The sequence below is a fragment of the Chiloscyllium plagiosum genome, unplaced genomic scaffold, assembly GCF_037043375.1.
Source record: "Chiloscyllium plagiosum isolate Xiang-an unplaced genomic scaffold, Cpla_swu_hap1 HiC_scaffold_10, whole genome shotgun sequence".
NCBI classification, from domain to species: Eukaryota; Metazoa; Chordata; class Chondrichthyes; order Orectolobiformes; family Hemiscylliidae; genus Chiloscyllium; species Chiloscyllium plagiosum.
In genome coordinates this window covers 108,685,147-108,712,509 of record NW_028270148.1, presented here as the reverse complement: position 1 = coordinate 108,712,509, position 27,363 = coordinate 108,685,147, and the positions used below count along the sequence as shown (strand labels likewise).

Genomic DNA, 27,363 nt, shown 5'->3' with positions numbered 1-27,363 from the left:
AGTCACAGCTGACTACATCAGACTTTGGGGATGCAGAAATATCCAGTCCTGGTAAAACTGGAACACTGGGTGGTGATGGGGGAAACCAAAGGGCGGTCACAGCCAGAACTGAAACCTTTTCAGACCCGGAGAGACCAGATCACCGTCGAGGATGGCGTATTATTACAGGGAGCAAGAGGGATGGGTCCCGAGCAAAGGTCACCACCAGATGGTGGGTCACCTCCACCAGGGACAGCAAGGGGTTTCCAAAGTGAAGATGTTGTCTGGTGGCCAGGATTGGATGCCAACAGCCACATTCATGGGGCAGTGCCCAGAGTGCAAACAAGGACAAAAATTAATGCCAGCATCTCCCCCACATTTGTTGGAATGGCTGGGTAAACCCTGGACTCGGTAACACATCGACTATGCCAGTCCTTTCATGGCTCAATGTTCTTAGTCATTGGCCGCCCACTCAAAGTGGCTGGACATGCAGAGAGTTCATTTGTCAAACACGAGATGATGATCAAAAAGCCGCCTGTGTCTTTTGCAATACACTGACTCCCATTAGTGTTGGTCACATATAATGGGCCATTGTTTACCAGCAGGGAACTTGAGTATTTCCTGAAGTCGAATGGTATTCAACACATAAGGACAGCTGTACTCCATCCATCATCCAATGGCCTGGCAGAAAGAGCAGTCCAAACTTTGAAGGCAGATTTAAAGAAACAGCCTGCAGCTTTACTAGATACCAAACTGTCCTGATTCCTATTTTGTTATAGGACCGCACTCCCCCCCCCCCCGCCATGCAACCACAGGGATAGCTCTAGCAGAGTCGCTAATGGGGAGATGAGTCGCAGGTCTCGGGGGGGGGGGGGGGGTGAAACAGCATCAGAAACACCAATGCCGGACACAAGCGAGAGAGACAGTTAACTTCAGAGGACAAAGTCTTGTGTAGGAACGATGAGAATGGGGGGTAAGGGACATGGTTGACACGAGGTTGGATCCAGTGATGTGTAAAGTTCAGTGATGGTCCTGAACAAGCGCATGGAGCATATGAAAGCTGCAAACTCACAAGCCAAGCGAGGGAGCAAAACATGCTCAGCTCATCCACAGCTGTTCTGGGACCCATGGGTTCCCTCTCTCTGTCAGGCATTGAGGATATATCGCAATTTGTGATGGGCGTGGTGCCTGACAATGCTTTGATGACTGAAGAAGAGAATGAATTTCTTCTGAAACACTCCGGGCACAAGAGATGAGCTACGGTGTGTTACACACTGCCTCTATCTGAGACAGAATCTGAGGAACCTGACCCAGTGCTAAAATGCCCCGGGGAGGGACAACTAAAAAAAAAGAACTGGGCCTACATCCTTGGACTCAGAGGGGAAGGGGTGCAGTGATTTTTAACAAGGTCAGCCAGGTGGACATCACAGAATATGAGTTCCCTGATTGGACCAGATTAACAGCCCCAAACAGGGAGCCCTGGCTGACAGATATAACCTGGGGTGTCAGAGGTTCTCGTTACTGTAGGAGCTGTATCAGAATCAAGGACTCTCCATGTGTACATACAGGGATACTGGACTTGGTAGACTTAGTTCAGTACGAAATCCCATTTTAAAAAAAATCACAGCTGGGTTCAGTGCTATCCTTGAAAAGCATCTTCACATTTGCCAGCAGGGGTCACTCCAATACTGGTGGCTTACTTTCTGTATTCAGTTAAGTACTGCAGTTGATTTGAACTCCTTAGCCAATTTAAGGCAAGCCAGATTAACCCTGAAACTCAATTGTTCTGTACTGATGGTGCATTTACCAATGGTGCCAGCCATCAGAAGAAAGGAACTTTTCTTGATTTCGAAACTGTAGATGACCAGCTCCTTCAGTGGTGCACTGGACACATCTCCAGTCCCCAGGGAACACTGGTCACCACTGGCTCCCTCACTGGCCTGAACTGAAGTGGCTCATCTCAGATCAGGTACCAACAGGGTGGGGGACGCACAGTGGTTGAAGTCAGTGGTGCTTGTGGCACAACTCTCATCATCCTGCACCTTCAATAACAACAAGGGCCCTTCATCGACCATTCTTACTGGGCTGTAGTCAGGCATTGACTCTGGGATAGGGAGGTGGACAAATTGACAGATGACTGTTTGTGTGGAGTCTCCACATTCTCCCTGTGTTTGCATGGGTCAGCTCTGGTTTCCTCCCACAACCCAAAGATGTGCAGGTTAGATGGTTTGCTGATGTTAAATTGCCCCCATTGTGTCATGGGGATGTGTAAGCTAGGTGGGTTAGCCATGAGGAATGTAGGATTACAGGGTGGGGCGGTGGGTGGGATGCTCTTCGGAGGGTCGGTGTGGACTCAGTAGGCCAAATAGCCTGCTTCCATGCTCTACGGATTCTATTTTCCATTCTACAAAGTAAACACAGAAATGACTGGCAAAACTGAATGTGCACACATTTTCATGTGATTAGCACTGCTGCCTCACAACGCGGGTTCAATTCCAGCCTCGGGCGACTGTGGTGTTTGCACATTCTTCACGTGTCTGCATGGGTTTCCCTGGGGTGCTCGGGTATCCTCCTCCAATCCAAAGCTGTGCAGGCTAGGTGGATTAGCCGTGCTGAATTGCCCCATAGTATCCAGGATGTGCAGGCTAGGTGGATTAGCCGTGCTGAATTGCCCCAAAGTGTCCAGGATGTGCAGGCTAGGTGGATTAGCCGTGCTGAATTGCCCCATAGTATCCAGGATGTGCAGGCTAGGTGGATTAGCCGTGCTGAATTGCCCCATAGTGTCCAGGATGTGCAGGCTAGGTGGATTAGCCGTGCTGAATTGCCCCATAGTATCCAGGATGTGCAGGCTAGGTGGATTAGCCGTGCTGAATTGCCCCATAGTATCCAGGATGTGCAGGCTAGGTGGATTAGCCGTGCTGAATTGCCCCATAGTGTCCAGGATGTGCAGGCTAGGTGGATTAGCCGTGCTGAATTGCCCCATAGTATCCAGGATGTGCAGGCTAGGTGGATTAGCCGTGCTGAATTGCCACATAGTATCCAGGATGTGCAGGCTAGGTGGATTAGCCGTGCTGAATTGCCCCATAGTGTCCAGGATGCAGGCTAGTGGATTAGCCGTGCTGAATTGCCCCATAGTGTCCAGGATGTGAGGGTTGGTGGATTAGCCATGCTAAATTGCCCCATAGTGTCCAGGATGTGCAGGCTAGGTGGATTAGCCATGCTAAGTTGCCCCTTTGTGTCCAGGATGTGCAGGCTAGGTGGATTAGCCATGCTAAGTTGCCCCTTTGTGTCCAGGATGTGCAGGCTAGGTGGATTAGCCGTGCTAAATTGCGCCATAGTATCCAAGATGCAGGCTAGGTGGATTAGCCATGCTGAATTGCCCCATAGTGTCCAGGATGTGCAGGCTAGGTGGATTAGCCATGCTGAATTGCCCCATAGTGTCCAGGGATGTGTAGGCTAGTTGGGTTAGCCATGATAAATGCAAGCTGGGTGTGGGCAGGATGCTCTTCAAAGGGTCAGTGTAGACCCGATGGGCCAAGTGGCCTGCTTCCACACATAGGGATTCCATTCTATTCGAACAATAGAGGTTTTACAAAGATAGTTACTTGAATTCAGAACAGCTGAATTGCTACAAAATAACTTGCTAGGGAGCTAATGACAAAGCATCAACATTCCTCTTGAGTTCTGTCTGTTGCCCTGAAAGATTAAGCAATTATGACATTAAGTAAGTAATTGAATGATTTCAACTGTCAACACTTAATCTGTTGAATGGCTTTGCAATAAACTAATGCAGAATGCTGAATGCAGGAGCTCAAAGCATTGTGCTTGGTGCGAAGGGTTTAGTTCGCCACTCCAACATATGCTAGATGTCAAGCCTGCATTTTATGTATTGGTTGTCTTCAATTTCCAATTTGTAAGTAGTTCCCAATCTATACTGAAGTTCTGCCAATCTGCCACTTGCTTACAGCTGAAGACTTTACTTTCAAGGTAGTGCTTAAAAACTCTTGTGAGACGTTTAGGGTGGCACGGTGGCTAGCACTGCTGCCTCACAGCACCAGGGTCCCGGGTTCGATTCCAACCCTCAGGCTGTGTGGAGTTTGCACGTTCTCCCCGTGTCTGTGTGGGTTTGCTCTGGTTTTCTCCCACAGTCCAAAGATGTGCAGGTCAGGTGAATTGGTTAAATGGTGGGCGGCATGGTCGCACAGTGGTTAGCACTGCTGCCTCGCAGCGCCAGAGACCCGGGTTCAATTCCCGTCTCAGGCGACTCTCTGTGTGGAGTTTGTACATTCTCCCCGTGTCTGCGTGGATATCCTCCGGGTGCTCCGGTTTCCTCCCACAATCCAAAAATGTGCAGGTCAGGTGAATTGGCCATGCTAAATTGCCTGTAGTGTTAGGTGAAGGGGTAAATGTAGGAGAATGGGTCTGGGTGGGTTACGCTTCGGCGGGTCGGTGTGGACTTGTTGGGCCGAAGGGCGTGTTTCCATACTGTAGGGAATCTAATCGAATCTAATCTAAATTGCCCATAGTGTTCGGTGCATTAGTCAGAGGGAAATGGGTCTGGGTGGGTTACACTTTGGAGGGTCAGTATGGACTTGTTGGGCTGAAGGGCCTGTTTCCACGCTGTAGGGAATCTAATCTAAAATCTAAGTTTGGGTGAAATTCCTGGCTGATGACATAGTTGCCTGGGGATTGGTGGTTCCATTAGGTCTTTTGATGGTTGCAGCCATTACTGCTCACAAAGGAACCATGGAGAACTAATCATCGAATCCTTACAGTGTGGAAGCAGGCCCTTTGGCCCATCGAGTGCACACTGACCCTCCGAAAAGCATCCCATCCAGACCCCACCCCCTCACCTCATCCCTGTTACCCTGCAATCACCATGGCTCATCCGCCCTACACATTCCTGGACACTATGGGTAATTTAGCATGGCCAATCCACCCTAACCTGCACATCTTTGTGACTGTGGGAGGAAACCAGAGCACCTGGAGGAAACCCACACAGGCATGGGGAGAATGTCCACACAGTTGCCCATGGCTGGATTGAACCTGGGTCCTTGGCATTTGTGAGGCAGCAGTGCTAACCACTGAGCCACCATGTTGCACACCCCACCCCTCCCGCCACTAAACACATATGACTCTCTCCAAACCTTGTTTTTTATACATTTTAAAAAAAAAGTATGTATCAAATGCTAAATACTTTTGCACAGGCCGCTTATTTTTACAATCCTTATTGTATCATTTTCTAAATCACCATATTCAGAGATGTTATTATACACGGTCTGCAGCAGATGGGACTTGAACATGTATCTCCCGACCTAAAACTCGGGACACTGCCACCCTATCACAAGAGCCCTTTTCACAATCAATGTTAAGTGTTTGTGGGAGCAGTAGCATACTAACAGGGATGGCCTGCTTAATTATCAACATGCCCTGCACAGAGGACGGACAGAGGTTAATGAAGACTAAGATTTTATCCAGCTGCTTTCATCTGAACACAAGGACAAATGAAGAACTGGCTTGCTTTTTGAAATAAATGATGGAAATGATTGTATAATGGTGATATTTATGTTCCATTAAGGCTAATCCATTGAGTCGAGGTGCAACACTCCATTCCAGAGACCCCGTTGAACCAGTGTACAACTGGAGCCAATCTTTACATACAATAAACATTTATTTAGGCAGTCACAGATTATAAGTAAGCACCTTCTGACCCAGCAACTACAACTCAAGGCAAAGATTATTTATAGGGGGAGTTAATGGCCACCATCTGCCTACAATTAAATATAATTAGCATGCAATTAACATGGCGCTTTATACTAGAAATGCATTAGCCAATTCTCATTAGGCCAGTAAATGGAGGCAGAGAGAGTCTTGAGATGTCAACTGGTCCACCCAGGCCCTTTTGAGAATGTGTTGTTATTGCTGAATTCACGTGTTTGCTGATAGTGCCAAAGATTGAAATGTTCAACTCCTCAAGGACATCGGAGGGAGTGGGGCGAACATTGCTGGGAATTGGGGTTGCATTCCAACCTGAGGCAGAAGATAGTGGGAAGTCCCATCGCACACCCCCAACTTGAGAATGTAATCTTGACTCGCTCTGCCTGGCAGTGCTGAAAGAGTCCTGCTCTCTCAGAGCCACTGCCCTTCAACCACAGGCTTAAAGGACCTCATTTAGATTTGAGAGATCCCATGGCACTGATCTGCATACACACATTCAGCCAAGAGTTATCTCTGAAGCAGAAGTTGAAAACAGATGATGGTGAAGTGGATGATAGTCAGGGGGATGTGAGCAAGTTTCAGATAAATCAGAGGTAGACAGATATAAGGGTCAGACAAATGGCACACGCAGTTTAAGGTGGAGTGGTGAGCAAACTGACATGTTTTGGAAGGAATAAGGCAAATAGACTCAGCAGTAAAATTTAAAAGGGGGCTGAAAAGCAGAGAGACCTGAGGGTTTGCATAAATAAATATTTAAAAGCAGCAGGATAAATTGATAAAGCTGTTTAAAAACATGGGAGATTTAGCTTTACAAATACAGGCATCGAATAAATCCCAAGTCATGTAGAGTCACAGAGATGCATACCATGGAAACAGATGCTTCAGTCCAACTCATCAAGGACCACCAGATATCTTAAATTAATCAAGGCCCGTTTGCCAACATTTGGCTCATATCCTTCTAAACCTTTCCTATTCATGTGCCCATCCAGATGCCTTTTAAATGTTGTAAGTGAACCAGCCTCCACCACTTCCTCTGGCAGCTCATTCCATACACGTACCACTCTCTGCGTGAAAAAGTTACCCCTTAGATCTCTTTTCAATCTTTCCCTTCTCACCCTAAACTTATGCCCTCGAGTTCTGACTCCACCACCCCAGGGAAAAGACCTTGTCTATTTACCCTATCCATGCCCCTCATGATTTTATAAACCTCTATAAGGTTACCCGTCAGCCTCCGACGCACCAGGGAAAACAGCCCCAGCCTACTCAGCCCCTTCCTATAGCTCAAACCTTCCAACCCTGGCAACATCCTTGTAAATCTTTTCTGAACTGTCAAGTTTTGCAATTTCTTCCAGTAGCTGGGAAACATATTGTTCACTACCATTTTTCGTATTATAATCTGTAATGCTGCTCATATGTTTTATCAATGAGTACAACCTCCAGACAGTGATGTCTAATAGTGGCAATGATAGCGTAAAGTTTGGACTGAGAATGTTATATGTGCATTGGCATGAGAGATTACTGCATGGAAGCATAAAAAGAGATTTATAAAACTGCATTACCCTGTATAATTTGTGCTTTGCTGAAATCAGTATGAATGGAGTTAAAACCATTACTGATATAAATCACCACTGACATTGTGTTCCAGAAAATTGCTTCCAGCTAATCTTTTTAAGAATGTTGCAGAAAGTTTTGTTTACGTGTCTTCCTGGCAAACATTCCTACTGTAACCACTAAATCTGTCCACAAGAGGTCATGGGAAAACCTAGAGATGCAATTGTTCCAAATGTATAAAACCAAGACCCATTGTTAAACTGTTCCCTGCAACAGACAGGCAGAACACTGCGGGTGCTGGAAATCTGAAATCAAAACAGAAAACAAGAGAAGCATTGGGCAGCTCAGGCAGACAAGCAAGTTGTCAATCTGAAACGCCTTGTTTCTCTCTTCAAAGTTGCTGCCTGCCCAGCTAAAATATTTCCAGCATTGTCTGTTTTTATCCCGACAATGCAGAGACTGTGAACCATGGAGTACTGAAACACAATTATGTGTGCAAGACATGGGCTGGTCGGGTACCAAAAATGAACAGGATCCGATGAAGGTTCAATTCAAACCTTGAGCAGCTTTTGACAGCTTTTATATTAAAATATAAAGGGATGTCCTTATCCAGTTTCCCATGACACCTGTGGGTGAGTACCTGGGAGCGTATTACAGGAGGAACATGGTTACACTGGAGAGGGTGCAGGGGAGATTTACAGGATGCTGCCTGGGCTGGAGAGCTTCCATTATGAAGAGAGATTGGACAGTTGAGGGTTGTTTTCCTGACAGCAGGGGAGATTGAGAGGGGCATGATTGAGAGGTATAAAATTATGAGGGACTCAGATAAGGGAGGTGGGAAGAGACTGTTCCTCTTGATGGAGGGATCAAGACCAGGGAGCAGGGAGCAGGGAGCAGAAAGTTTAGAGGGATGTCAGGAATAACATGTTCACCCAGAAGGTGGTGGCAATCTGGAATTCACTGCCTGGGAGAGTGGGAGAGGCAAAACTAAGAAGATTTTGGATGTGCACTTTTGATGCCAAGACATGCAAGGCTATGGGAAGCAAGTGTTGGTAAATGGAGTAGAACAGAATAGTTAGGTGGGTACTTTTGACTGGTGTGGACCCGATGGGCCAAAGGGCCTTACTCAATGCTGTAGATCTCAGTGGGGCTGGGGTTCAGGTCAAATCCAAATCAATTAATTAGTCATGATCAGATTAAGACAGAAGCATAACTATCATATACAAAAAGCCCTTTATCAAGATGCCCGAAACGTCGATTCTCCTACTCCTCTGATGCTGCCTGACCTGCAGTGCTTTTCCAGCACCACACTCTCAACAGTTTCATATTATTCAATTTGGTATAATTTTTTCGAGGGTTTTTACAGCGTGATTAACGACGGGGAAAGTGGGCCTTTCTGTCCTTTCGCTGATTGATTATTTTAAGGATTCCCATAAGGAGGGACCTGAACGACATACTCTCAGGATGAGCGCAGAATTAATGGTACAAATTTCTGGATTTCCACATTACTCTGTGCATATGTAGACTCCCACAGTCATTGTCAGTTTTAGTGCAGGAATGACAGTGAACTTCATAGTTGATCCTCCTGTGCAATTGCAAAAGCCACACTCTTGAATCAGTTTACCAGGTTGTATCCCTTTGTGGGGTAGTCTGGAACCAGAGGGCATAATATCTGATGAAGGCATTGGATATTTAAGACAGTTGAGGAAGAATTTCTTCTCTCTGAGGGTAGTCAATCTGTGGAATACTTTACCACGGGGTTGTTTTGTTTGTTAAGTGTCTGGTGCCTCTGGGAAAGTTAAGCCCCTTATAACCAAAAATGCTGCGGGTCCACAAGCAGTCAGATGGATTACTCGCTGCTTTACATCTGTGCCAATGTCATTTTGCCGGGGGGGGGGGGGAAGAAAAAATTGCAGCCTTTCCACATACTGGGCCCAGTTTTCAACAGCAGGGTCGCAGTGGACTGTTAATGCTGGGTGGTTAAGTACATTCAAGGCTAAGATAGAGTTACTTTTAATCAGTAGGGGAATCAAGGGTTAAGGGGAAAAGGCAGGAGAGTGGAGTCATGGATTATCAGATCAGCCATGACCTCATTGAATGGCAGAATTAACTCAATAGGCTGGATGACCTTTTTCTGCTGCGTCTTGGGGTATTTTTGGGTGGGGAATTCTGGATGAAAATAACTATGTTACCCAGACAAAACCAAAAGAAAATAATTATGGAAAACAAAAAAAAGGATATGATTTACACCTGCTACTTATTTATTTTTAAACTACAAGCACACTTCAATTTTGGAACTAGTTTTGCTGCACCGTACTGAGGTCATGGAGATGTGAAGCTAGCTCCGCGGTCTTTCAATTCACTTTGAGGCAATATTGACCATGCAATTGCAGGTACTGACCAGCTGGTTGAAAGATACAAGATAGAACTCTCAGGAAACTTAACACTGGGATTCTGAACACACTTGACTCCAATGGAGCATGGGAACTTGGGAATGCTTAATGTACCTTTGCTACGTCTTCCTGGAAGGCCATGAAGTTGAGATAGGAAATATTAACCAAATCCGGGCCATAAACCACGGTGACCATCCTGTTCTCCAGGCGACTTCCCTGATTTCCGACATCCAACAACTCCCGGAGCTTGGCATCCTGTGCGAGAAGAGATAAAGTGGGTGGTTATCTCTTTCACTCCATTTTCAGTAAATCATTATTCAGAAGCAGTGGAGATGATCAAAATCATTGCCCCGGAAACTTTGTTTCAACCAGCACCATTGGTGAACTGGGAAAAATCTGTCCCAATTAAATTTATTTACCTCAGTATAGATATACTTGTTCAATCCAATGGAAAATCAATAGTTGATTCAATTTCAAGTCAATTTATCCTCAAATTCTGTGATCTACCACGGTGTGTGAGTAAGGGCTCTCTTACGGTAAGTTTTATTTCAGACAAAGCTGCATTATTATTATTTAAGTGACTTATGCTGTCACCTAAAGTATAAGAGCAATGTGTATACCCTCTGCACAATGTTTCTATTACTTAGTGTGTGTTTTTACATTGATTCTGTGAACTTCTTGATTATCCAAAATAGTTGAGCAACTGGTACACTCCTGGTCCCAGAGGTGCTGGATAATAAAATGTCTGCTGAATTATTTACCCCCCGACTAATACGCCTTATCCACACATCCTTGAACACTAGGGGCAATTTAGCAAGGCCAATCCACCTAACCTGCACATCTTTGGATTGCGGGAGGAAACCCACACAGACACAGGGAGAATGTGCAAACTCCACCCAGAGGCTGGAATCGAACCCAGGTTCCTGGCGCTGTGAGGCAGCAGTGCTAATCACTGAGCCACCGTGCCACCCTTATGCCTTAAAAAAAACTCATCCTTTTTCAGCCTACCAATGTTAGAGATGTCAATGCTGAGGGAGAGGGCACACGCTGCTTCTGATATAAGCATAGTCATTCCTGTATCAAACACACACTAAGGCCATTTCTGTCATTCTTAACAACACATCTGTGTCCCCACAGAGAAAGAATACCTCCTACTACCTCTGTAATTATAGTCAAACTGTATAGTGCTCACCTATTCAATCTTTCTCAACAAAATTGCCAGCTTGGTACCAATTTATGTTGCAACTCTGTGCAGCTTTGAACTGTACACTTTGGTCTCCTGGCAATGGAGCTGAGATTTCACAAACTTCAAATCTGTTTACAAAGGACTCTTTCAGTCAGGAGAGCGAGGAAGGCTCTATTCGATCATTCTTTGTCAGACTCACATCCAGGTCCCCGTGGTGTCGGGAGCAGGAACTGGTCCTTGACATTAATGCTAAATTCTTTCAGGTCAGGATCACTGGCAAGGCCAGTGCTCGTCCTTTAGTGCCTTCGAACGGAGCACTTACTCAAGGGTGAAGTGGTCTTGGTTTGAAATGGAAGTGCTGCACCCCATTTCATTCTGTGTGCACCTTATCTGTGGACCTTCTTGAACAAGGGAACAATCATGAGGTAGCCATGGATCGGTTGGACCAAATGGTCTGTTTCCAAATGTATGTCTCTATAACTGTCCCTTCGTTCTGAGAACTGTTCGACACAATCGGCTCATGTACAAGCTGGCTTGGAAGAGATCCCCCGTGAAATACTACCTTCTCTACCTGCAATGGAAACTGAATTTTGCGCAGAGAACTTCAATGTGAGGTGCAGAGCCCATTCCTGTGCTGTACAGTTCTGTGTTCTACCACAACAGATTACTGATCAACCCTGATCAAATCAAACCATCTCCTCCTCTGTAATTCTTTAATTAAAGGTGCCAGTCCATCACGAAAACCAGTCTTTCATCCACTGACTCCATCTTCACTTCTCTCTCCTTCCGGAAAGCAATCAACATAATCCAACACCCCTCCGACCCCAGTAATGCTCTCTTCCACCCTCTCCCATCGGGCAAAAGATCCAAAAGTTTGAAAACACATACCAACAGATTCAAGAACAGCTTCTTCCCCGCTGTTATCAGACTTATGAATGGATCTCTCATGTATTAGAGTTGATCTTTCTCCTCACCTTCTATGTAGCTGTAACATTATATTCTGCACTCCGTTCACTTATCCTGATGGACTTATATAAGGGATGATTTGCTGAGATAGCACACGCAGTAATACTTTTAACTGTTTCTCAGTACACGTGACAATAATAAATCAAAACCTTTCTGTGTCAATAAAAAATCTAAATGGTTCACAAGTCCACGGGCACCACATTGCTATCTTCATACAGTAAAGCGGTCATGAATTGAGTTTTAACTTTTATCTGTTCTTTCCATTTCACTTTTATCCTCATGGCTTTGTATTCACTAGTTGTTTCCATTTCCATTGAAATCTAATAACTTAAAGCATCCACGGCTTACCAGCCAAAAAAATCCCAGAGTCAACACCAGAAAAATCTCACAAATTGAACTGGTGGAGTTTAAAGATGCAGATAAAAGGCAAAAGCTTTTTCCTTCGCTCAGTGCAGGGCACTGACACATAAAGGATTGTTTGGCTTTCGCCTTCTTTTTCATTGCTTTGAAGAGGACAGCGCTGTGCTAATAAATCAACACAAGTCAGATCTCTCCTTTAATTTCAGACAGCAGACACAGAGAAATCTAAGGCTCATCACAATTCTTGTCAACTCCTATTTTGCTTTGAAAGAACCTGGCCCTGTGAAACCATCCCTTTTAATTATATGTGTCTGAGGATTGGGCGTAAGCTGGCTAAATCAGTCTGAATCAGACAGCAATGGAAACTGCTGAAGAATTTAGAAGGTTAAGGGGTGATCTGATCAAAGTCTTCACAATCTCAACAGGAAAAGACAGGGTAGATAAAAATAAACTATTTCCACTGGTTGGAGATTCCAGAACTAGGCAGCACTGTCTGAAAATTAGGGCTAAACCAATCAGGAGAGATGTAAGGAAGCACTTTGACATACAAGAGGTGGCGGTTGACGCAGAATTAGAGATAGATAATTGTAGGGTTAAGCAAAAGTATTAAGGGATTTGGAGTTTGGCCATAAATCAGATGCTATCGCTCTGAATGGTTCAAGGGGCTGAATGGCCTTTTCCTAGTCTCATGTAAGACAGCCAGCAGTGCTTTGGAACAGTCTCTGTTGAGTGTACACAAACTCATTGTTGGTTCACGTATCAACCTTTCCCAGAATGTCTGTATCTATTAAAACGGGGATGAGCGAAAATTGATGTGGGCTTACGTTATAGACAATTTGCACTGACATCATGCTTTTATTTACGTGCTATGTAAATCTTGGTGACCCCACTGTTTGCAAAAATCAAGGTAAATTCACCATCATCCTCCAGGCTCCTCTTCCCTTACAGGGGAGGCGGCAGTTTAACCTGGGGGTCACCACACTTGAGACAAAGGGAGAGGTTAAGAAGGAAATTCCTTCATGGTCACCTCAGCCAGCGCCAGAATTGAACCCATTCTATTGACTCCACACTGCAACCCAGAAATCCAGCCAACTGAGCTAACCAATCCCCTTCTGCAAAAGTAACAGTACCTCAAATGCAATCAGTACACTCATGAAGTAAAGATTCACCTGGAATGAAATGAATTGCTTTGTTGAGGTTGGTAACATCTGACTTACAACAGGATTCTTAATAGACTTATTTACAGCACATTCTGGATCAGTGGTGTTGGAAGAGCACAGCAATTCAGGCAGCATCCGAGGACAGGCAAAATCGACGTTTCGGGCAAAAGCCCTTCATCAGGAATAAAGGCAGAGAGCCTGAAGCGTGGAGAGATAAGCTAGAGGAGGGTGGGGGTGGGGAGAGAGTGGCATAGAGTACAATAGGTCAGTGGGGAAGGAGATGAAGGTGATAGGTCAGGGAGGAGAGGGTGGAGTGGATAGGTGGAAAAGGAGCTGGGCAGGTCGGACAAGTCCGGACAGGTCAGGGGATCGAGTTGCTGGAGGTTAGAAGCTAGGATGAGGTGGGGGAAGGGGAAATGAGTAAACTGTTGAAGTCCACATTGATGCCCTGGGGTTGAAGTGTTCCGAGGCGGAAGATGAGGCGTTCTTCCTCCAGGCGTCTGGTGGTGAGGGAGCGGCGGTGGAGGAGGCCCAGCACCTCCATATCCTCGGCAGAGTGGGAGGGGGAGTTGAAATGTTGAGCCACTGGGCGGTTTGGTTTTTTACCTTATTTACAGCACAGGCTAAATCATTATTGGTATTCTGTTTTATAGAGTTGCATTTGACAGGAGTAGGTAGAAGCTAGAACTAGGTGGGTCTGAGGCAGGTTTGGGCCTGGAACTGAATTTTAGATAAATTAACCCACTCCCACCCAGCCCAGACTTAAATATTGTTTTATAAAATACAGATTCTTCTGATATAACACGTGTTTCGTTAACATGAATTTACTGTAACGCAATCGACGAAACTGGGAGACACTGATTCCAAAGCGCGAACTTTCAAAACGTGTGCTGGCTGTCAGCCGATTACATCACCAACACTTTAAGCACTGTTTCTAAAGCATGATTTTTCTACAACGTGGGGTTGCACAAGAAGGCAATGATTGTTTTATAGAAGAACTGACTGTATCCAATTCAGCCCGAATGAGGTGTGAAGGGATCTTTCAGTCCTAATGGGATGTGGATACTGGTAATGGATAGGTGATTTAAGGGTTAATTGGATGTGAATTGGCTGTATAAGTATAGGGAGCTAGGAATCAGTGGGGTGCAAGTTTTCTGCAGCGTGGTTAACCGAAATGAAGCTCTCACTAAAGGTGCAGACTTGGATTCTGTTCAAAAACAATTATCTTCCAGTGCCTAACAGTGAGAGTGAGGGAAATGTGGTCAGTTTCATAATATAACCTAAAGTAAGCTCATTTTCAGAGACTTCAGCAGCCAACCATTTTCTTCAATTTTCTTCCGAGCTGCTCCGGGCACATGAGGCAGCTACGTTCCGGGATACGCTGCCTGTATGCAAGCTAGAATTTGGGGAACCGGACCTGCTGTGAAAATGCCCAAGGAGAGGTTACAAGTGAAAGAACCGGCCTACTTCCCCAGACTTAAAGGGGGAGGACTGTAGAGATTGTAATGAGGTCAACCAGGTGGATCCCATAGAATCTGAGTTCCCTGATTGGGGCTGTTAACCTGGTTTAATCAGGGGGCCCAGGCTGACAGATAGAAACAGGAATGTCAGGGGTTCTGTTCACTCTGAGAGCTGTCTCCGAGGGAGCTGGATCAGTGTTAAGGACTCTCCACGTGTGAATAAAGTGAGACTTGATGACGGGATACCAGCCCCTGCAGAGTTACTTCAGCCTAAGCTGTCCATTCCGAATTATCCTTAAATTGAATGGCTTGCTGGGCCATTTCAGAGAGTAATAAAGAGCCATCAACATACAGGCCAGACCAGGTCAGGTTGGCAGATCTCATTCCCTGAAAATGACAGTCATGAACTAGATCGCATTTACAGCAGTCAATGAGGAGTTAATGTTCGCCCTTCCTGAAACCAGGATCGCATTCGAGAATTGAACTCAAATTCCAGGAATTGCCGTGGTGGGATTTGAAGCCCTGTTAACAAAGGGTTATTGTGGCCCTCCGGGTTACTGGCCCTGTGATATCATTAGTGCTCAACACAGGAGGAGACCACTCGGCCCATCATGTCTGCCCTACTCAGCAAAGATCCGATGACAATGAAAATGACACGAAGTGCTGTGGATGCTGGAAATCTGAAACAGAAATGGCAAGTCCTGGCGAAACTCGCCAGGTATGGTAGCATCTGCGGAGAGGGAAAAGAGTTAACCCTCCGTTAGAACTGGGAGCAACTATCAGCAGGATTTGAAATGTTAACTCTGTTGCTCTCTCTAGATCTGCTGAGTTTCTCCACCACTTCTTGATTTTGCACATTTCTGATCCCAATGTCTAGCGTTCAGACCAAAGTCCCTGCCGATATGGCAATGCAAGTGAACATGTAAATAATGATTTCATGTTCTGTGAGTTCCTGACTCAATTGCCCTTTCAGGCAGTAAGTTCCAACTCCCACCAGCGTCTGGGTGAATACATTTCTCCTTGACTCTCCTCTTAACTTTATACCCCTTCCCTTAAATCTATGCCCCCAGTTAGTGACCCCTCTAATAACAGAAAAAATGCCTTCCTATCCGCCCTATCAATGCCTTTTATAATCCTACACACCTCTGTCGGGTTGCGTCTCTACCTTCACTAGGCTAAGGAAAACAACGTCAGGTTCTCCAATCTATCCTCATAGCCCTCCAGCCCACTCAACATCATGGTGAATCTCCTCTGCACCCTCTCTGTTGCTCTTGTATTCTATGCTTCAGCTAATAAAGGCAAATATCCTGTATGCCTTCTGACCTGCCTTATCTACCTGCCCCATTACCTCCAGGGATCTATAGCTATTCAACCAGGATCTCTCCGATCTTGAGTCCTTTCCAAATTCCTAACACTTGTACCCCCTAGGATCTCCTCTCTCCCTGTTAATTTCTTCTAATATTTTAGAGAGTTCCACTCTGATATTCATACCTGTGTCATCCTATTCCATTATAAAAAAAAATGTGAACTGAAGATATGCCCATATTTTCCTGGAACACACACTGATTATCTTCATGGTCCTTAATGGGATCTATTCATTCCCTCATTATTCTCTTGTTCTTTATATATTAAATAAAATCCTTGGGACCCTCCAACCACACGGCCTCAATGTTGACTTCACCTGTTTCCTCATTTCCCCTCCCCCCACCTCATCCCAGATCCAACCCTCCAACCGGATATCGCCCTCTTGAACTGTCCATCTTCCATCCCACCTATCCGCTCCATCCTCCCACCCGACCAATGACAATCATGCCCCACTGCATCTACCTATCACCATCCCACCTACATTACCCCCAGCCCGACCCCAACTCCCATTTATCTCCCAGCCCCCAATGCCCCCACATTCCTGATGAAGGGCTTATGCCCGAAATGTTGATTCTTTTGCTCCTAGGATGCTGCCTGACCTGCTGTGCTTTTCCAGCACCACACCTTTTGGCTTTTCCTTGATTTTAGCCACCAATGCGTTCTCATGCGTTCTCTTTGCTTTTCTGATTTCTTTGTAACTTCCTCCCAGGGCCTGGCCATGTGGACACCTCAGTATCTGACATAAGCTTCTTTTTCACCTAATCCTAACCTCTGTGACCTTTAACATCCAGGATTGTCTGGTATTGGTCCCATCCTTTGCCTTCACTGGAATATATTTGCCGTGTACCTTTGCTAGTTCCTCCTTGAATGCTTCCTGTCACTCTGACACCATTTTATCTGCAAGTGACTGCATACAAGAGACAGTCCATTGGGCCAAATTGTACCTTTTCTTCATAAAAACCTGCCTTTCCTCAAGACAGGACTCTTACTCCCAACCCATCATTTTCTATAGCTATTCTAAATCTAACTAAGTTATGGTCACTATTCCCAAAATGCTTTCCTACTAAAACGCCTTTGACCTGCCCAGGACTCACTGTCAAATGTTAGGTCTGCATCTGACCCCCTTCCTTGTTGAACTTTCTCAAAAGTTTTCTCCTGGATGAAAGTTAAAGATTTTGTTTTCTCTTTACCCTAAAACAATCCCAGTTAATATTTGGGCAAAGTCCTCTACAACTGCTTCCTTAATATTCTTACACTTCTCCGAAATTTGATGACATATTTGACCTTTTGACTCTCTGTGACTGTTTGGGAGCCTATAGTACACACCCTTCCAAGATATCCTCAATTGATGACTCAATCGTTCTCTCTATCTCTTCTGAATACCCTGCAACTAGGAATATTGAGTTGCCAATTCTATTTGAGCTCGTGACAAACCTATCTTCTTCCGAAAGCTTCTTGCTTCAAATAAAGGGGAAGTGATTGTCTCATGGTATTATCACTGGACTGTAACTCCAGAGGCCCAAATAATGTTCCGGGGATCTGGGTTCGAATTTCGTCACTGCAGATGGCGGAATCTGGAATTAAGACTCGAATGATGAGCACAAATCCATTATTGATTGTCGGAAAAACCCCATTTGGTTCAGTAAAGTCCTTCAGGGAAGGGAACCGTCATCTTTACCTGGTCTGGACTACATGTGACTCCAGGCCTGCAATAATGTGGTTGACTCTTAACTGTCCTCGAGCAAAATAGGGATGGGTAATAAATGCTAGTATAGCCAGTGTAACCATCCTCCCGTGAATGAATTTAAAAAATATACTCAATGTAGCCTTGCTCAAGAGACTTCTTTCTTATTTAACCTGTATTTTGTCCGTCTTCCAGAATCCCTTCTTCATCTCATGACTTTCAGGCCTAAGTCAGTTTCTCTCCCCTCTGAAATGCCTGGATCCCAACCCCTGACAAGCTAGTTTAAATCCACCCCAACAGCATTAGTAAACCTCCCCCAACAACCACCTCATTTATAAGTGGGAACGAAAATCAACTCTAACGGGATCAAAAACCTGTTTTGTGCAGGCTGCAAGAGTTTGAAATGGAATGAATTTCGATGGTTGTATTGCTCAATTGATCGAAGTTTTGATTGCGTGTGTGTGTTAACTATTTTCTCCAATCTGTGCTGTTAATCAAAGCTGTGTGTGTGGTTTGAAAAAGAGAAAATGGAAGTGACGTTAGGGATTTGTGATTGATTTCAACAAAACTTTTGCAATAAGTCCAATTCACGAGTGGAATCTGGTATATCATCTTTCTCTATCTCAGATGTCCTTATCACAATATGAGTCACAACCTAGTTTCTGGTCAGTTTGAGGCCACAGCATGGGAAGTTCATGCATCAGTAACTCAGTTTAGGGAGCATGGGTTGAATTTTATCCATGGAGGCTGAAGTTCTGTTGCCAGGGAGGGGAGAGCAGGAGCTGATTCCACCTCAGCCAGCGGTTGGTTAACAACCCCGGCAATGGCCAATTAAACACCTGCAGCTGAGATTGCTGTCCAATCAGAGAGCTGGTGACTCAGCAGCGCCTCCACTGGCAGCGGGTCACAGCTGAGGCTCGCAGCTGCAGTGAGACAGTGCCTCACGGGCTGAGCGAAAGGTATGGCTGGGGCTGCTGGATGGTCCCACGACTGGGTCAAGGAGCGCCCAAAATGGAGTGCGCCCACACCCCGCCCTGTCACCACGTGCCAGTGTTGGCGCTGCTAAGTTGCCAGCTCTCTGACTGGACAGCAGTCTCAGCTGACTACTGGAGTTCTGCGGGGGTCAGTGTTGGGATCACAGCTATGGACGTTATAGACTTAATGATTTGGACAAAGGAACTGAGGGCATTATTGCTAAGTTTGCACATGACAAGGATAGGTGGATGGTCAGGTAGTGTTGAGGAAGTGAAGAGACTGCAGAAAGACTTGGACAGGCTAGGAGAGTGGGCAAATAACTGGCAGATGGAATACAATGTGGGGAAGTGTGAGGTTATGCACCCTGGTCAGTAGAATGGAGGCATAGACTGTTTTCTAAATGGGGAAACGTTTCAGAAATCTAAAGCACAAAGGCAGTCCTGGTCAGGATCTTCTTAATGTTAGTATGCAGGTTTAGCTAGCAGTTAGGAAGGCAAATGTGGTGTTGGCATTCATTTCAAGAGGGTTAGAATACAAGAGCAGTGATGTACTGCTAAGGCTGTATAAGGATCCGGTCAGACCACATTTTGAATGTTGTGAGGAGTTCTGGGTCCTGTATCTAAGGAAGGATGTGCTGGCTTTGGAGGGGGTCCAGAGGAGGTTCACAAGAATGATCCTGGGAATGAAGAGCTTGTCTATGAAGAATAGTTGAGGATTCTGGGTCTGTACGTCATGGAGTCAGAAGGATGAGGAGGGATCTGATTGAAACTTACAGAAGACCGAGAGGCCTGGACAGAGTGGATTTGGAGACGATGTTCCCACGAGGAAGGAGAGACTAGGACCAGGTGATACAGCTTCAGAGTGAAGGAACAACCCTTTCGAACTGAGATCAGGACAAATTTCTTCAGCCAGAGGGTGGTGAATCTGTGGAACTTACCTGTGGAGGCCACCGTGTGTATTTAAGATGGATAGATAGGAGAAGAAAGGATACAGGAAGGAGGCAGGGAAACGGGTTGAGAAACATATCAGCCATGGTGGAGAAGACTCGATGGGCCGAATGGTCTAATTCTGCTCCTATATCTTATGCTGTCACCTCTGTGAGATGACCAGGCGGGTGCGGGCTTTGCAAATTATTATTAATCCTGGCATGCCTGGCAGAGGAGGGGAAACAGCTGGCAGGGGAAATAAGGTTGAATTTACTGGCGGGCACTGTGTACATGAGAGAAAGTTTCACCGCAAGATCCAATCAAGGAAGATGATGAGTTTCAGAAATGCTCAGAGTAAATCAATGCATCAAAATAGTTCAATTTATACCACTCCAAATAACAAACTCTAAATCTAATACAAGAAGAATTTCAAACATCTTATGGTCACTGGCTAATGCATCTGTCGGTTATCTAGTTTTGCCAGCACTTTCATTAAAGCCAGAAACATTGATCAAAGTTATATTCTGAGCAGAAAATATTTTTGGCAATTGTCTATCCCCATGTTGTTCTGGCGTTGTTTTGCTACAATTGTTTATTTTCAGCTTGAATGATCAGAATGAAACGCACAGGCCTGAAATACCAATATTTTCTAACAATGGTTTGTTTCAAGAATCCTGATGGAAGATGCAACAGATCACAGCTGCACAGGCAGAGAAGGAGGTAATTTGGCCCATTGTATGTGCACATGGTTGTACAGCTTAAAATAGATTTACTATTTTAATCTGTTCATCACTCTTTGACCCAACAGCACACAATCAGCAGCTCCTTCCTAATTTCTTTTCATGTCTTACTTGTGGGATCTTATTCTTCAGACACACAAACAGAGGTAAGTCACTGACTTAGCCTCATAGAGTCATAGTCATACATTCAGCATGTAAACAGACCCTTCGGTCCAACCAGTCCATGTCAACCACAGTCCCAAACTAAACTAGTCCCACCTGCCTGCTCCTGGCCCACATCCCTCCAAGCCTTTCCTGTTCATGTACTTATCCAAATGTCTTTTAAACATTGTAAATGTACCCAACATCCACCACTTCCTCAGGAAGTTCATTCCACACACGAACCACCCTCATTGTAAAAAAATTGTCTCTACTGTCTTTTTTAAACCTCTCTCCTCTCAACTTAAGAATGTGCTCCCTAGTCTTGAAATCACCCTGCCAAGGGAAAAGACAACTCTATCTCTCCCATTAACTTTATCTATACTCTTCACGATTTTATAAACTTCGATAAGGTCACCTCTCAACCTCCTATGCTCCATTGAAAAAACTCCCAGCCTATCCAGCCTTCCTTTATAACTCAAATCTTCCATACCCAGTGACATCCTGGTAAATGTTTTTTTTTTCTGAAACCCCTCTAGCTTAATAATATCCTTCAAAATCCGGGTAGGCCATATAAAGATCATAAGATATAGGAGGAAGAGTAGGCCATTCGGCCCTTGAGCCTGTTCCACCATTCAATAGGATCATGGCTGATCCAACATTCCTCATGTCCACTTTCCTGCCCTTTCTATATAACCCTTGATTTCCCGACTGATCAATAATCTATCTATCTCAGTCTGAAATATACACAACGACCCTGTCTCTGCAGCTCTTGGTGACAAGATGCTCCAAAGACTCACAACCATCTGTGAGAAGAAATTCCTCCTCATCTCAGTCTTAAATTGGTTCCCCTTTACTCTGAGACTGTGCCCTCTGGTCCTGGACTCTCCCTTGAGGTGAAACATCTTCTCAGCATTGACCTTGTCAAGCTCCTTAAGAGTCCGATATGTTTCAATGAGATCACCTCTCATTCTTCTGCTCTCCATTGAAAAATGTCCTCGCCTATCCAGCCTTCCTTTGTAACTCAAACCTTCCAAACCCAGTGACTGGAGTCCCAATCCATTTAGACTTTGCTCCTAAGACAATCCATCAATGCCAGAGATCATCCTAGTGAACCTTCTCTGAACTGCCTCTAATAAAATAAAATCTTTCCTGAAATAAGGGACCGAAACTGCTCACAGTATTCCAGAGGTTGTCTCACCAGCACCTTGTACAGTTGCACTAAGACTCCTTTATTCTTTTTCCTCCAACCCCTTTGTAATAAAGGCCAACATTCCATTAGCCTGTGATCTATTAGGGAGGCTCTTCCCTAGTAATGTCATCTACAAAGCAACAACACTACCATTTCTACTGTGTATCATCTCGAACTGGATCTTGTGACTGGGGTGTATGCAGCTGCAGCAAGAATATGAGGACTCCTACGAAAGGAATCAGAAATTTCTCCATTAAACAAATTAAATAAAAATCACTCATACTGAATAAATGGTTTAAAACGATTGGCAAAAGAGCCAGAGAGTGACGAGGGGAATCTTTGCTCACATAATTATAGTGATTGTAACAAGGTCAGCCAGGAGGAAACCTACAGAATCTGAGTTCCCAGATCGGGGCTGTTAATCTGGTCCAATCAGGAGTGTCAGAGGTACAGTTCACTCTGAGAGCTGGCTCTGAGGGAGCTGGATCAGTGTCAAGGACTATGCCTGTGCAAATATAGGGTGGCTGGGTGATGGGATACTAGCCTCTGCTGAGTTGTTTCAGTGATGACTGCCTGCGATCTGCATTAAGCCTGAAATGGAAGGTAGCATTCAGAACAGAATAGCAGAAACAACAACTGCAATATTATGAGGAAAGTATTGAGGGGATTGGACTGCTTATCGAAAGAGATAGCATGGACTTGGCAGGCCAAATGGCCTCCTTTTATACTGAGCTACTCTCTGTGATTCCACAGCAAAATAAATCCATCAATGTGAACTGGCAGTGCCACATTCCACAATTGTTTCTTAGCAGCGACAGTCACTTCATAGAATGACACTTATGCCTCAACGGAATGACAGTGAAGACACAGTCTGCTGTTCCCGGGCCTGCAGTAGAATCACATCATGATAATCTCTGTTCAAGATACTGCAGCAGCAAGACAGAGCAGACCGGAGTGACCACATTCTGCAGCACAATATGGGAACATTGCAGTGACAAACACATTAATTATAGCTGCGGGAAAGATGCCAGGCTTCGTCAATGTTAATAACTTCTCTTCTAAGCTCAACAGACTTTGGTTTATTTCTTTCTCCCCTTCTTTCTTGTCCCATTTTGTTTCACCTTCATGAACAATATTAGAGACAGGAGGGGAAGAACAGAAGGCAGGTAAGCCAGTTCGTGTGTTTGGAGGTGGCAGTCCCGTGAGTAAAGTCTCCAGGAATTCGTCCTAATCACAGTCAAGAAGCCCAAACCCAGTCCCTGTGCGACCTTCCCATTGATACAGGCATGCTATCATGGCCCCAAGCTAATGTAGGATAGAACCTTTAAATCAAGGGTTCAAAGAAGGTTATTTTTACCCTCTTATTCATTCATAGGATGTGGGTTTCACTGGAGAGGCCCGTGTTTATTATCCTTCCCTAACTGACCCCGAGCGCAGTTAAGAGTCAATCACATTACTGAGAGTCTGGAGGCGCATGCGGGCCAGACCAAGTAAAGATGACAGATTTCCCTCTCTAAAGGGCATTAATGAACCAGAGGAGGTTTCCCCTGCTCAATAATGGTTCTGCAGTCACCATTAGACTCTTCACACCAGACGTCTATTGATGTAAAATTCTACACGGCAGGACTTGATCCTGAGTCCCCAGACAATCACTTGGCTTTCTGGATTAATAGTCTGGCACTGGTCCATCACCTCCTCTTGGAACTGTTCAGGGGTTAGAGAGGAAGGAGGAAAGAATAAAAGGGCTGGATGGTTATGGAGAGGAAGGTAGGAGCGATTAAGTAACAAAAGAGATTGTAGGTGTAAGAAAACAGCAGGTGGTAATGGAACAGGTAAAATAACAACAGTTCTTTAAATTCTTGGCTTGCATAATACTTGAAGATCAAATTGTTCTTGCAAAGAACCTATTACCATCCCAATAGCGGTGAGGAATCTATCTGACACCAGAGAGTTTCCGTTTTAGGCTGCCGACTGGGGTGACCTACACCGCTCTCATGTGTTCTCTGCCTTGCTGCAGAATCTTGGCCAGGGCTGGTTATGATGTAATTTGCACTCCCTGCGGCAGAGCAGAACAAACAGCTCTTTTATGTACATTTGAAGATAAAGAGTGTTCAAAGTCAATCAGGAAGAAAGCGCTTTCTATTTCACGCCCCTTTGAATTTTCTCCTGGGTTACTCACAGCAAGCGCCTTTCAGGTTGAAGGATACAAAGGCCTCGGAGGAAGTGTGCCCTCATATATGATACTTGGCCAATTTGGGAGGAGAGATTATGTACACTGGGGTTGTATTTTCTGTAATTTAGAAGGTTAACAGAGGGTTCAATTAAAGTTTTCAAGACAATAAGGCAGGGTAGAGAGATTCTAGAACTAAGTCTAACAATTGGACCCCAGCCTTTCAGGAATGAAATCTAGGAAGTACATTTTCAGACAAAGAGTTGGCAGAAGATTACAAATCTCATCTATCGCTGGCAATTGATCCTTGATCAATCATAAATTGCAGCTGTAAGATTTTTGTGAGCGAAAAGGCATTAAAGGACATGGAGGTGCACTCGATACTTATGTACAGAAGGGAAAGAAGTCATCGAACAGCTAGGGTCTCATTGAATCGAGAGGGTTAACGGGTCTCGTCTGATGCCTGCGCTGATGCTGCAAGACATTCTGACAAGCCCGGTAGCTTTTTAACATGACAAGCAGGAGGGAAAGGAATGACATGCTGACAGTCACTGTTTTGTGAGGTGGGTGTTTCATCAGTAGGAGGAGGAAGAAGAACGGGAGAACGACTGTCAACGGCAAATTAAATTTGTGGTACATACCAGAAAAGCATTAACAAGATTATTCAACCACCAGTTTGTTGTTAGACAGAATCTGTGCGAAACAAAAGTTACTTGGATTTCTCTGCTGACTTCCGGCATTTTAGACTGAAAGACCTGTTCGTGCAAAAAGTCAATATATCCTATTTCATTTAAATTAATAGATTAAAAAGCTTTCACTCGCTCTTTGCACTATTTTCAGCAGCTGAGCTAATGTGCTCAGGTTAAATTCTGTACATATTGTTCTAATGCAAGCCTTAAGCCATTTGAATTAAACAGTTCAACCATATTAAAATAGCACAGACTGGAATTTTAAAACTGCCTGTGAAATAGTACACAAAAAAAATGGTGCTGAAGGGAGATTCAAGCACTGGTTGTAACACTGTGATCAATGACAGGGTAAAATGAGACATTATTATGATTAAGATTGAAGCCTGCCATTTTCACTTATTGGCTCAGGGGGATTCTGATTAATTAAACTGTCAATAATATTTAAAGAGTTTTGTGGTCTTTCAATTTGAATCCTTGACATTTTACAAGAGTTTCAACAGTACCATTTATACTACGTACCATCTAAAACTGGATCTTGTGACAGGTGTGTATGCAGCTGCAGCAAGAAAATGAGGACTGCAAATGAAAGGAATCTGAAATTTCTCCATTAAGCAAATTCCGAGTGATCTGAGCTTCCAGAGTTCATGTTGGATTTCACTCAGCAGCAATGGGGAAAACTTGAGCCCAAAGACAAGGTGGGATGTGAGTGGTCAGTGGTGCGTGACAGGATTTGTGAATGTAAACTTTTTTTCATTCATTCACAGGATGAAGATATTGCTGGTTAGATATTGCTGCCCATCCCTAATTACCCAGTTGAGAATCAACCACGTTTTTCTGGGACTAGTCACACGTACGCCAGATCAGGTAAGCACGGCGGTTTCCTGCCCCGAAGGGCATTAGTGAAACTAATGAGCGTGTGAACCTTGCCCAAGACATGACCAAATGATCAGCCTGGGGTATACTGCAGCAGATGGGCCAAGCATTTAGCCGATGCAGTGGGTACTGATCCAGCCTCTGTCAGAAGCTTCAGGTTCTGCAGTATAGCACATTGGTGAGATTGCACCTGGAGTACAGTGCACAATCCTGGTGACCATACTTAGGGGAGGATGCCAGTGAGTTGGATGTGTAGACATACACTGGAATGTGCAGACTGCCTTACGCGGAAAGGCTGGACAACCTAGACCAGTATCCTCTGGAGGTTTAGAAGATTCGGAGGTGGCTTAACTGAAACAGATAAGGTCCTGTGGGGACTTACCAGGCAAAGTGGAAGGATATTTCCATTTGTTGGAGAGTCTAGAACTAGGAGCACTATTTAAAAACAAAGGGGTCACTCATTTACAACAGAGATGAAGAAAATATTTTTATTTCGGAGGGGTGTTAGGATTTTGGAAATCCCTACCTCATAAGGCAGTAGATTTTAATCATGGGATGTGGGCATTGCTGGCTGTATTGATTCCCATTTCTCTAACTGCCCTTGAAAAGGTGGTTGGTGAGCTGCCTTCTTGAACCGCTGCTGTCTACTTGGTGAAAGGTACACCCAGCGTGTTGGTAAGGGAGGGAATTCCTGGATCTTAACCCAATGACTCTGAAGGAATGGTGATGTATTTACAAGTCAGGATGCTGGAGGGGAGGCTGGTTCTTTCAATAGCTTTAAGGGAGAGGTAGGTTGAGTCTTGATTATGAAGGGGCTGAAGGATTATTGGGGATATGCAGGAATGTAGAATTGAAGTTAAGTTGAATGTCGGGTACACTCCAAGGTCTGAATGGACTAGCTTTGTTCCTTGTTCATATTTTGAGTCCCACCCCAGGGCTTGATGATAAAGGAAGATGTGTTCATATAGAGTGAGTTTGCTGTGTCCTGTGGTGCAGTGGTACTGTCCCTACCATTCTGGACCAGAAAGTCTAGGTTCAAGCCTCACCTGCCCCGGAAATGTGTCTGAACAGGTTGGTGAGAAATACCTACAGCGTGTATCTCGTCCAGTACACACAATTCAAATCTTCTGAGGAGATGGTTTAGAGAGTAGAGCATAAAGAATTGTTGCCTTAGGATACACAGTACGAGTTTGGGGCCTCAGCTGCTACCTCAAGTGCGCACAGTAAAAGTCTCAAAGTGAGCTTTCATTAAATAAGTGCAGTGTAAGATGGGAAAGATGTGTTGGTTATGGATTAACAGCATGAGATAGGATTTACAATCTGTGATAGTTCCCAAGGTAGCACACAACACAGTTTGATTCAATATGAATCGTCTTTAAGGGGATGACCAGAAAGAGAATACCGCAGAAGGGGGGATTTTAACCCTATCCACATTGCGGAAACACAAATAAAGCACCGTAAATCATTTACCCACCTGATTATTTTCTGAATAGGGAGAAAATTCAGAAGTCTCAAATGCAAAGAGACTTGAGAGTTTTAGTCCAGGGTTGTCTCAAGGTAACCTTGCAGGTTGAGTCAGTAGTTAGGAAGGCAAATGCAATGATGGGACTTATTTTGAGAGGACTCGAATATAAAAGCGGGGGTGTACTTCTGAGACTCTGTAAGGCTCGGGTCAGAACACATTTGGAGTATTGTGTGCAGTTTTGGACCCGGTATCTCAGGAAGGAGGCACTAGCCCTGGAGTCTGTTCAGAGGAGGTTCACGCGAATGGTGTGAAGAGCAAGTCCCAGGAATGAAAAGCTTAACCTATGAGGAACATTTGAGGACTCTGGGTCTAT

At 44.8% G+C, this 27,363-nt stretch overlaps 1 protein-coding gene and 1 long non-coding RNA gene across 4 annotated transcripts in view; one reads left to right on the top strand and one right to left on the bottom strand.

The window, feature by feature from the left end:
- plcb1 (phospholipase C beta 1) overlaps positions 1–27,363 on the bottom strand; it is an 867,193-nt gene that overhangs the window by 370,733 nt on the left and 469,097 nt on the right. For both annotated transcript variants that reach the window (XM_043696584.2, XM_043696585.2), the window contains exon 4: positions 9,756–9,896. In XM_043696584.2, coding sequence (XP_043552519.1) covers positions 9,756–9,896 — 141 coding nt within the window. The remainder of the gene's footprint in view (positions 1–9,755; positions 9,897–27,363) is intronic.
- LOC148149060 (uncharacterized) overlaps positions 22,870–27,363 on the top strand; it is a 40,863-nt gene continuing 36,369 nt past the window's right edge. Inside the window, exons 1-2 of one of the 2 annotated variants that reach the window (XR_015758322.1) lie at positions 22,870–22,959; positions 25,417–25,516. This is a non-coding gene — a long non-coding RNA (uncharacterized LOC148149060). Of the gene's footprint in view, positions 22,960–24,780; positions 25,197–25,416; positions 25,517–27,363 lie in introns of those variants that run through there. The other variant, XR_015758321.1, reaches the window with a different exon arrangement.